At 47.6% G+C, this 12283-nt stretch overlaps 1 protein-coding gene across 2 annotated transcripts in view; it reads right to left on the reverse strand.

Annotated features, from left to right (window-relative positions):
* arhgef39 (Rho guanine nucleotide exchange factor (GEF) 39) overlaps positions 1 to 12283 on the reverse strand; it is a 133603-nt gene that overhangs the window by 24760 nt on the left and 96560 nt on the right. For both annotated transcript variants that reach the window (XR_011666768.1, XM_071331537.1), the window contains exon 8: positions 6702 to 6931. Coding sequence is in view for 1 of the 2 variants with exons in the window: in XM_071331537.1 (XP_071187638.1) it covers positions 6702 to 6931 (230 nt within the window). In the remaining variant the exon portion in view is untranslated. The remainder of the gene's footprint in view (positions 1 to 6701; positions 6932 to 12283) is intronic.

The raw sequence follows: 12283 nt of genomic DNA on the forward strand, positions 1-12283 counted from the left end.
ATGATTAGATAATAACAGAGAATAGCAGCGGCGTCAAGGGGGGGGGGGGGGGCAATGCAAATACTCTGGGTAGTCATTTGATTAGCTGTTCAGGAGTCTTATGGCTTGGGGGGTAGAAGCTTCTTGGATCTTGACTTGGTGCTTGCCGTGCGGTAGCAGAGAGAACAGTCTATGACTTGGGTGGCTGGGGTCTTTGACAATTTTTAGGGCCTTCCTCTGACACCGCCTGGTATAGAGGTCCTGGATGGCAGGAAGCTTGGCCCCAGTGATGTACTGGGCCGTTCGCACTACCCTATGTAGTGCCTTGCGGTCGGAGGCCGAGCAGTTGCCATACCAGGCGGTGATGCAACCAGTCAGTATGCTCTCGATGGTGCAGCTGTAGAACCTTTTGAGGATCTGAGGACCCATGCCAAATCTTTTCAGTCTCCTGAGTGGGAATAGGTTTTGTCGTGCCCTCTTCATGGACCATGTTTGGACCATGTTAGTTTGTTGGTGATGTGGACACCAAGGAACTTGAAGCTCTCAACCTGCTCCACTACAGCCCCGTTGATGAGAACGGGGGCGTGCTCGGTCCTCCTTTTCCTGTAGTCCACAATCATCTCCTTTTCATTTCCCATTAGTTTTCTGCCTTCCGTATTTTCCCAGGATAAATTACCAGTCTTCACCCTCTGAATCAACAACAGTCATTATCATCCTGAATCAACGCCAGTCATTATCACCCTGAATCAACAACAGCCATTATCACCCTGAATCATCAACAGTCCTTATCATCCTGAATCAACAACAGTCCTTATCACCCTGAATCAACAGTCATTATCATTGGACTCAACAATGTTCATTATCATTATTTTCCACCAGACAGACCAATGACAGCCCAGCTGAGTCTACCCAGGCCCAGAGCAGGGGTATTGTCCACCAATCAGACCAATGACAGCGCAGCTGAGTCTACCCAGGCCCAGAACAGGGATATTGTCCACCAGACAGACCAATGACAGCCCAGCTGAGTCTACCCAGGCCCAGAACAGGGATATTGTCCACCAGACAGACCAATGACAGCCCAGCTGAGTCTACCCAGGCCCAGAACAGGGATATTGTCCACCAGACAGACCAATGACAGCCCAGCTGAGTCTACCCAGGCCCAGAACAGGGATATTGTCCACCAGACAGACCAATGACAGCCCAGCTGAGTCTACCCAGGCCCAGAACAGGGATATTGTCCACCAGACAGACCAATGACAGCCCAGCTGAGTCTACCCAGGCCCAGAACAGGGATATTGTCCACCAGACAGACCAATGACAGCCCAGCTGAGTCTACCCAGGCCCAGAACAGGGATATTGTCCACCAGACAGACCAATGACAGCCCAGCTGAGTCTACCCAGGCCCAGAACAGGGATATTGTCCACCAGACAGACCAATGACAGCCCAGCTGAGTCTACCCAGGCCCAGAACAGGGATATTGTCCACCAGACAGACCAATGACAGCCCAGCTGAGTCTACCCAGGCCCAGAACAGGGATATTGTCCACCAGACAGACCAATGACAGCCCAGCTGAGTCTACCCAGGCCCAGAACAGGGATATTGTCCACCAGACAGACCAATGACAGCCCAGCTGAGTCTACCCAGGCCCAGAACAGGGGTATTTTCCACCAATCAGACAGGACCCCATTAGAGAGGATCAGCATTAGACTGTCAACATATTAAATGACCTTCACCATTTACCTGCAGGCTCAGGAGGTGTCCTGAATGGCACTCTATTCCCTATATAGTGCATCTACGAAAGGGGGCCTGGTCAAAAGTAGTGCACTATATTGAGAATAGGGCCCCATTTGAGACAGAATGCAGTCCACAGAACAGAATACTACCCGGGTCAGCGATGACACGACACCCGGGTGTTTATGTGTGGGTGTGAGAGAGAGTTTACATGGTGTCTCTAAGGAGAGAGAGGTCTATAGACCTGGTATTAGATAGTGGTAGTTTACATGGTGTCTCTAAGGAGAGAGAGGTCTATAGACCTGGTATTAGATAGTGGTAGTTTACATGGAGTCTCTAAGGAGAGAGAGGTCTATAGACCTGGTATTAGATAGTGGTAGTTTACATGGTGTCTCTAAGGAGAGAGAGGTCTATAGACCTGGTATTAGATAGTGGTAGTTTACATGGTGTCTCTAAGGAGAGAGAGGTCTATAGACCTGGTATTAGATAGTTTACATAGTGTCTCTAAGGAGAGAGAGGTCTATAGACCTGGTATTAGATAGTGGTAGTTTACATGGTGTCTCTAAGGAGAGAGAGGTCTATAGACCTGGTATTAGATAGTGGTAGTTTACATGGAGTCTCTAAGGAGAGAGAGGTCTATAGACCTGGTATTAGATAGTGGTAGTTTACATGGTGTCTCTAAGGAGAGAGAGGTCTATAGACCTGGTATTAGATAGTTTACATGGTGTCTATAAGGAGAGAGAGGTCTATAGACCTGGTATTAGATAGTGGTAGTTTACATGGAGTCTCTAAGGAGAGAGAGGTCTATAGACCTGGTATTAGATAGTGGTAGTTTACATGGAGTCTCTAAGGAGAGAGAGGTCTATAGACCTGGTATTAGATAGTGGTAGTTTACATGGTGTCTCTAAGGAGAGAGAGGTCTATAGACCTGGTATTAGATAGTGGTAGTTTACATGGAGTCTCTAAGGAGAGAGAGGTCTATAGACCTGGTATTAGATAGTGGTAGTTTACATGGAGTCTCTAAGGAGAGAGAGGTCTATAGACCTGGTATTAGATAGTGATAGTTTACATGGAGTCTCTAAGGAGAGAGAGGTCTATAGACCTGGTATTAGATAGTGGTAGTTTACATGGAGTCTCTAAGGAGAGAGAGGTCTATAGACCTGGTATTAGATAGTGATAGTTTACATGGAGTCTCTAAGGAGAGAGAGGTCTATAGACCTGGTATTAGATAGTGGTAGTTTACATGGTCTCTAAGGAGAGAGAGGTCTATAGACCTGGTATTAGATAGTGGTAGTTTACATGGTCTCTAAGGAGAGAGAGGTCTATAGACCTGGTATTAGATAGTGGTAGTTTACATGGAGTCTCTAAGGAGAGAGAGGTCTATAGACCTGGTATTAGATAGTGATAGTTTACATGGAGTCTCTAAGGAGAGAGAGGTCTATAGACCTGGTATTAGATAGTGGTAGTTTACATGGTGTCTCTAAGGAGAGAGAGGTCTATAGACCTGGTATTAGTAATAGTAATGATATTGTCCTGTAGAAAGATAATGACTGACACTACCTCCACTCTCTCTACTCTCCCCCACTCTCTCTCTCTCTCTCTCTCCCACTCTCTCTACTCTCCCCCACTCTCTCTACTCTCCCCCACGCTCTCTACTCTCCCCCACGCTCTCTACTCTCCCCCACGCTCTCTACTCTCCCCCACGCTCTCTACTCTCCCCCACTCTGTCTCCCCCCTCCCTCCACTTTCCATCTCTCTCCTCCCCTCCATCTCCCCGCTACGGATGGTATTAGGCTCCTCCCCGCCTGCCACTAGAGACCCACAGTCTGAGCGTTGAGTTATGCACCAATAGATTCCCCTTCTGTTGCCGTGTGGTAATGAGGGATTAGTCAGGAAATCTGACCCTCTTATAGGTAGAAATTACTTTGTATAATAAGAACGTCAGAGGACGGAGAAACACTCCTCCTCACAGAGCAACTCCATTATTTATACATCAGAGGGAATCTGTCACGGACGCAGAATAATATTCAAGTAGTGAGGGGATAGTTAGACAGGGGGAAGGAGAGGCAGACGGGGAGAGGAGAGAGGAAGGGAGAGAGTGGAGGAGAGAGTGAAGGAGAGTGAGAGAGTGGAGGAGAGGGAGAGAGTGAGGAGAGGGAGAGAGTGAGGAGAGAGAGAGAGTGGAGGAGAGAGTGGAGGAGAGAGTGAAGGAGAGAGAGAGAGAGTGGAGGAGAGAGAGAGAGTGGAGGAGAGAGTGGAGGAGAGAGTGAAGGAGAGAGAGAGAGTGAGGGAGAGAGAGAGAGTGGAGGAGAGAGAGAGAGTGGAGGAGAGTGAGAGAGTGGAGGAGAGTGAGAGAGTGGAGGAGAGTGAGAGAGTGGAGAGAGTGGAGGAGAGAGAGAGTGGAGGAGAGAGAGAGAGAGTGGAGGAGAGAGAGAGAGTGGAGGAGAGAGAGAGAATGGAGGAGAGAGAGAGAGTGGAGGAGAGAGAGAGAGAGTGGAGGAGAGAGAGAGAGTGGAGGAGAGAGAGAGAGTGGAGGAGAGAGAGAGAGTGGAGGAGAGAGTGGAGGAGAGAGAGAGAGTGGAGGAGAGAGAGAGTGGAGGAGAGAGAGAGAATGGAGGAGAGAGAGAGAATGGAGGAGAGAGAGAGTGGAGGAGAGGGAGAGGAGAGAGGAAGGGAGAGAGTGAGGAGTGTTCCTCAAACACGGATGAGAAACTAAACGGGAAGAGCTATTTTCATAAAAGCTCTTCCTTCTCCCTCCGACCCCCCCCCCCCCCCACCTTTGCATATAGAGATTGTTGTGGTATTTACCGCTGTCACATTGAATTTGTGTTTAATTCTTCATGGCGTGGTTGAGGAGGGATTCAAGGACTGCTGACAGACCTGTTTCTAGAGCACCAGGCAGACCGGCCCAAATGCCACCTGATCCACTATTGGTCAAAAGTAGTGCACTACCCCTATAGGTTCTGGTCAAAAGTAGTGCACTACATAGGGAATAGGGTGCCATTTGGGACGCAGCCGTAGAGTAGGGGGCCCGGCCAGGCCCAGGATCAATAATGTGTCTTTATGAGAAATTACCCATAATGCTATTGAGTGTACAGCGTTCAGGCCTCCGCGGGATAACAAGCTAATGAAATGCCATTTGTGTCGTTAGATAATGCTGAGTGGTTAGTGGGCCGGGAGAGGAGAGGAGCGACGTACGGGAGGAGGAAAGACAGGGGAGACAGAAAACGACGTGAGGAAGATATATATTTACTGGAGACGGAGATGGTGGAGAAGAAGCTAATGGATAAAATCTGTCTATCTGTCTCTCACCAGAGACAAGCAGCCCACCATCACATCAGACGACAGAGAGACGTTTCAGTCAGACTGATGAGACAGATGTACCAGGAGAGGACTCTCTATTCAGTATGTGGGTTCTGGTCATTAGTACTGCACTATACAGGGAACAGACACCACCCTCGGTTCTCTGGTCATTAGTACTGCACTATACAGGGAACAGACATCACCCTCGGTTCTCTGGTCATTAATACTGCACTATACAGGGAACAGACATCACCCTCGGTTATCTGGTCATTAGAACTGCACTATACAGGTAACAGACATCACCCTCGGTTCTCTGGTCATTAATACTGCACTATACAGGGAACAGACATCACCCTCGGTTCTCTGGTCATTAATACTGCACTATACAGGGAACAGACATCACCCTCGGTTCTCTGGTCATCAATACTGCACTATACAGGGAACAGACATCACCCTCGGTTCTCTGGTCATCAGTACTGCACTATACAGGGAACAGACATCACCCTCGGTTCTCTGGTCATTAGTACTGCACTATACAGGGAACAGACATCACCCTCGGTTCTCTGGTCATTAGTACTGCACTATACAGGGAACAGACATCACCCTCGGTTCTCTGGTCATTAGTACTGCACTATACAGGGAACAGACATCACCCTCGGTTCTCTGGTCATTAGTACTGCACTATACAGGGAACAGACATCACCCTCGGTTCTCTGGTCATTAATACTGCACTATACAGGGAACAGACATCACCCTCGGTTCTCTGGTCATTAGTACTGCACTATACAGGGAACAGACATCACCCTCGGTTCTCTGGTCATTAGTACTGCACTATACAGGGAACAGACATCACCCTCGGTTCTCTGGTCATTAATACTGCACTATACAGGGAACAGACATCACCCTCGGTTCTCTGGTCATTAATACTGCACTATACAGGGAACAGACATCACCCTCGGTTCTCTGGTCATTAGTACTGCACTATACAGGGAACAGACATCACCCTAGGTTCTCTGGTCATTAATACTGCACTATACAGGGAACAGACATCACCTTCGGTTCTCTGGTCATTAGTACTGCACTATACAGGGAACAGACATCACCCTCGGTTCTCTGGTCATTAGTACTGCACTATACAGGGAACAGACATCACCCTCGGTTCTCTGGTCATTAGAACTGCACTATACAGGGAACAGACATCACCCTCGGTTCTCTGGTCATTAATACTGCACTATACAGGGAACAGACATCACCCTCGGTTCTCTGGTCATCAATACTGCACTATACAGGGAACAGACATCACCCTCGGTTCTCTGGAATTAGTAGAGCGAGAGAGAGCGAGAGAGAGATATGAAAAGAGCAGGAGGGAGAGAGAGAGGGAGAGAGAGAGAAAGATGAAAAGAGCAGGAGGGAGAGAGAGAGGGAGAGAGAGAGAGGGAGAGAGAGGGGGGGTGGAAAGAGCAGGATGAGAGAGAGAGAGAGGGAAAGCCCTCCCATTCCCTCCCATTCAACCACACAGCCCTCCCATTCAACCACACAGCCCTCCCATTCAACCACACAGCCCTCCCATTCGCTCCCATTCAACCACACAGCCCTCCCATTCAACCACACAGCCCTCCCATTCAACCACACAGCCCTCCCATTCAACCACACAGCCCTCCCATTCGCTCCCCTCCCTGTCACTCACACTGAGAAGGCCGCCCTGGCTCTTGGTGTGCCCAAACACCTTGTCCACAGTACAGTCCTTCAGAGGGTAGAGTCTCTGGCCAGCAAACTTATCTCCGTTGGTGGGATGGAGAGGGTGGCAGGGCTTGGCTTGGAGAAGGACGTCACTAAACAGGAAGAACATCTTGGGTTTGACCTCTGCTCCTTTAGGGGGGACGGTACGCAGCCAGCCCTCACGCAGGTACCAGCGTCCTGTGGGATACAGAGAGAGACAGAGACAGAGGGAGACAAAGGGAGAGAGGAGGTGAGAGGGAGAGGGGAGGAGAGAGGGAGGTGAGAGTGAGAGGGGAGGTGAGAGGGAGTGAGGAGGTGAGAGGGAGAGGGGAGGTGAAAGGGAGAGAGGAGGTGAGAGGGAGTGAGGAGGTGAGAGGGAGAGGGGAGGTGAAAGGGAGAGAGGAGGTGAGAGGGAGAGGGGAGGTGAGATGGGAGGAGAGAGGAAGAGAGGGAGGTGAGAGGAAGAGAGGGAGGTGAGAGGAAGAGAGGGAGGTGAGAGGAAGAGAGGGAGGTGAGAGGGAGAGAGGGAGGAGAGAGGGAGAGAGGAGGTGAGAGGGAGAGGGGAGGAGAGAGGGAGAGAGGAGGTGAGAGGGAGAGGGGAGAGGGAGGTGAGAGTGAGTGAGGAGGTGAGAGGGGAGGTGAAAGGGAGAGAGGAGGTGAGAGGGAGAGGGGAGGAGAGAGGAAGAGGGGAGGTGAGAGGAAGAGGGGAGGTGAGAGGGAGAGGGGAGGTGAAAGGGAGAGAGGAGGTGAGAGGGAGAGGGGAGGAGAGAGGGAGGGAGATGAAGGTGAGAGGAGCTTGCTACCAGTCTGTCAAGTTGTCATTCATTCCTAAGGTGTTTCTTCTGTTGTCACCTTGCTAATTGCCTTGTCAATCTAACCATCCTCCAAGCCATCCAAATGAAGCGTAATTAACTAATGTAATTAGAATCATTATTTAAGGACAGAGAAAGAAGAGAATGAGACAAAACAAAGGATGACAGGTGGAACATAAGAGAAAGAATGTAGGAGGGATGGAGAGAAACAAAGGTAGACAAATGGAGAGAGGCAGACAGAGAGAGAGAGAGACAGAGAGAGAGAGAGAGAGACAGACAGAGAGAAAGAGAGAGAGACAGACACAGAGAGAGACAGAGAGAGAGAGACAGACACAGAGAGAGACAGAGAGAGAGAGACAGACACAGAGAGAGACAGAGAGAGAGAGAGAGAGAGAGACAGAGAGAGAGAGACAGAGAGAGAGAGACAGAGAGAGAGAGACAGAGAGAGAGAGACAGAGAGAGAGAGACAGAGAGCGAGACAGAGAGCGAGACAGAGAGAGAGAGAGAGAGACAGAGAGAGAGACAGAGAGAGAGACAGAGAGAGAGACAGAGAGAGAGACAGAGACAGAGAGAGAGAGAGACAGAGAGAGACAGAGAGACAGAGAGAGAGACAGAGAACCCCATGAAAAGTAAAAACAACATTGAAGGAACAGCAGGTCAGAAATCAGCTCAAAGTAATTGAAGAATCCATAGAATTTAACCACTTCTGGGAAAAGTGGTAAACTCTAAACAAACAACATGAAGAGTTATCTATCCAAAACAGAGATGTATGGATAAACCACTTTAATCTTTTTGGCCCAATAACAAAGAATAAACAGCAAAACATGATCAAATACACATCTTAGAATCAACTATTAAAAAGACTACCAGAACCCACTGGATTCTCCAATTACATTGAATGAACTACAGGACAAAATACAAACCCTCCAACCCAAAAAGGCCTGTGGTGTTGATGGTATCCCTCAATGAAATGATCAAATATACAGACAACAAATTCCAATTGGCTATACTAAAACTCTTTAACATCATCCTCAGCTCTGGCATCTTCCCCAATATTTAGGAACCAAGGACTGATCACCCCAATCCACAAAAGTGGAGATAAATTTGACCCCAATAACTACCGTGGAATATCCGTCAACAGCAACCTTGGGAAAATCCTCTGCATTATCATTAACAGCAGACTCGTACATTTCCTCAGTGAAAACAATGTACTGAGCAAATGTCAAATTGGCTTTTTACCAAATTACCGTACGACAGACCACGTATTCACCCTGCACACCCTAATTGACAAACAAACAAACCAAAAGGCAAAAGTCTTCTCATGCTTTGTTGATTTAAAACATATATTTTGTCTCAATTGCATGAAGGCCTGTAATACAAATTGATGGAAAATGGTGTTGGGGGGAAAAACACAACGACATTATAAAATCCAAACAACAAAAGTGCAGTTAAAATTGGCAACAACAAAAAAGTCCATCTAGACACCGTTGCTCTACAGCACACAAAAAACGACACAAACCTCGGCCTAAACATCAGCACCACAGGTAACTTCCACAAAGCTGTGAACGATCTGAGAGACAAGGCAAGAAGGGCATTCCAGGCCATCAAAAGGAACATCAAATTCAACATACCAATTAGGATCTGGCTAAAAATACTTGAATCAGTCATAGAGCCCATTGCCCTTTATGGTTGTGAGGTCTGGGGTCCGCTCACCAACCAAGAATTCACAAAATGGGACAAACACCAAATTGAGACTCTGGATGCAGAATTCTGCTAAAATATCCTCTGTGTACAACGTAGAACACCAAATAATGCATGCAGAGCAGAATTAGGCCGATACCCGCTAATTATCAACATCCAGAAAAGAGCCGTTAAATTCTACAACCACCTAAAAGGAAGCGATTCCCAAACCTTCCATAACAAAGCCATCACCCACAGAGAGATGAACCTGGAGAAGAGTCCCCTAAGCAAGCTGGTCCTGGGGCTCTGTTCACAAACACAAACACACCCCACAGAGCCCCAGGACAACAACACAATTAGACCCAACCAAATCATCAGAAAACAAAAAGATAATTACTTGATAAAGAATTAACAAAAAAACAGAGCAAACTAGAATACTATTTGGCCCTAAACAGAGAGTACACAGTGACAGAATACCTGACCACTGTGACTGACCCAAAATTAAGGAAATATTTGACTATGTACAGACTCAGTGAGCATAGCCTTGCTATTGAGAAAGGCCGCCGTAGGCAGACATGGCTCTCAAGAGAAGACAGGCTATGTGCAACACTGCCAAACAAAATGAGGTGGAAACTGAGCTGCACTTCTTAACCTCCTGCCCAAATGTATAACCAATATTAGAGACATATTTTCCCTCAGAATACACAGACCCACATAGAGAATCTCATCATCTCCGTTGATTGGCAGCCGTAGGATGGATAAATACATGAGATGATGACATTTGGACTAAATGAACACAATTAGTTTGTATTGATTGAATGCCATTCTTGCCCTGGTAGGCTGTGATGAGGAGAGAGGGCTTCGGCTACAGCCTGGGATTATTTAAGAGGTCAAAGCGCGGGTCAAATACCATGCGGTTTAAAATATGGTTTAACATGGGGAGACATTAAAGAGTGACACGTTACTCTGTCAGGTGTGGAGATGGGACTGGTTGTTTTAAGACTTGTTTAACATGGGGAGACATTAAAGAGTGACACGTTATTCTGTCAGGTGTGGAGATGGGACTGGTTGTTTTAAGACTTGTTGAACATGGGGAGACATTAAAGAGTGACACGTTACTCTGTCAGGTGGGGAGATGGACTGGTTGTTTTAAGACTTGTTTAACATGGGGAGACATTAAAGAGTGACACATTACTCTGTCAGGTGTGGAGATGGACTGGTTGTTTTAAGACTTGTTTAACATGGGGAGACATTAAAGAGTGACACGTTACTCTGTCAGGTGGGGAGATGGACTGGTTGTTTTAAGACTTGTTTAACATGGGGAGACATTAAAGAGTGACACGTTACTCTGTCAGGTGGGGAGATGGACTGGTTGTTTTAAGACTTGTTTAACATGGGGAGACATTAAAGAGTGACACATTACTCTGTCAGGTGTGGAGATGGACTGGTTGTTTTAAGACTTGTTTAACATGGGGAAACATTAAAGAGTGACACCATGTTATTCTGTCAGGTGGGGAGATGGACTGGTTGTTTTAAGACTTGTTTAACATGGGGAAACATTAAAGAGTGACACCATGTTATTCTGTCAGGTGGGGAGATGGACTGGTTGTTTTAAGACTTGTTTAACATGGGGAGACATTAAAGAGTGACACGTTACTCTGTCAGGTGTGGAGATGGGACTGGTTGTTTAAAGACTTGTTTAACATGGGGAGACATTAAAGAGTGACACGTTACTCTGTCAGGTGTGGAGATGGGACTGGTTGTTTTAAGACTTGTTTAACATGGGGAGACATTAAAGAGTGACACGTTACTCTGTCAGGTGTGGAGATGGGACTGGTTGTTTTAAGACTTGTTTAACATGGGGAGACATTAAAGAGTGACACGTTACTCTGTCAGGTGTGGAGATGGACTGGTTGTTTTAAGACTTGTTTAACACGGGGAGACATTAAAGAGTGACACGTTACTCTGTCAGGTGTGGAGATGGACTGGTTGTTTTAAGACTTGTTTAACATGGGGAAACATTAAAGAGTGACACCATGTTATTCTGTCAGGTGGGGAGATGGACTGGTTGTTTTAAGACTTGTTTAACATGGATGGTGTCTCATGTCTATTCAAATAGCTCTCTTCACTTCAAAACAGGTGGCCAAAAGTTCAACTCAGACCACCTCATGATTACACAGAGAAAAGGAAAGAGACAGGCAGGCAGACAGGCAGACAGACAAGACAGACAGACAGACAAGACAGACAAGGCAGACAGGCAGACAGGCAGACAGGCAGACAGGCAGGCAGGAAGGCAGGCAGGCAGGCAGACAGGCAGGCAGACAGACATGTTGTGTTCTTAGATTGAAGTGGCTGGGGCACACCAGGGTTAGGGTCAACTCAATTTAAATTCCAGTCAATTCAGAAAGTAAACCATTTTCAAATTCCAATTCATCATTGTTCTTATTGAAGAGATTTAAATGTGGATGTCAGTGTTCTTCCAGAATTGACTGGAATTTCAAATGGAATTGAGCCCGACCCTGACACACACACACACACACCGGGCTATCCTCCCTACACACACACACACACACACACCGGGCTATCCTCCCTACACACACACGGCTGACACCTCCAGCCATCCGGGCCCCTTGTCTGTGCAGTACCGAGTCCAGAACCATCAACAGCCCTTTGAGCCTCCAGCCAGCCGTGGGTTCAAAGAGCAGGAACTGTGAGCTCCTCTCTCCATGTCCTCTCCTTTCAACCTCCGCTGTCAAAGAGTTACCTATTCTCTACTACAAAGACCTGTCGGTCAGTCAGCTGGCACCAGGGGGTAGAGGAGAGCCCTGTGTGTGTGTGTGTGTGTGTGTGTAGGGAGGATAGCCGTGTGTGTGTGTGTGTGTGTGTGTGTGTGTGTGTGTGTGTGTGTGTGTGTGTGTGTGTGTGGGGAGGATAGCCGTGTGTGTGTGTGTGTGTGTAGGGAGGATAGCCGTGTGTGTGTGTGTGTGTGTGTGTGTGTAGGGAGGATAGCCGTGTGTGTGTGTGTGTGTGTGTGTGTGTAGGGAGGATAGCCGTGTGT

The sequence above is a fragment of the Salvelinus alpinus genome, chromosome 11 (assembly GCF_045679555.1).
Source record: "Salvelinus alpinus chromosome 11, SLU_Salpinus.1, whole genome shotgun sequence".
Classification (NCBI taxonomy): Eukaryota; Metazoa; Chordata; class Actinopteri; order Salmoniformes; family Salmonidae; genus Salvelinus; species Salvelinus alpinus.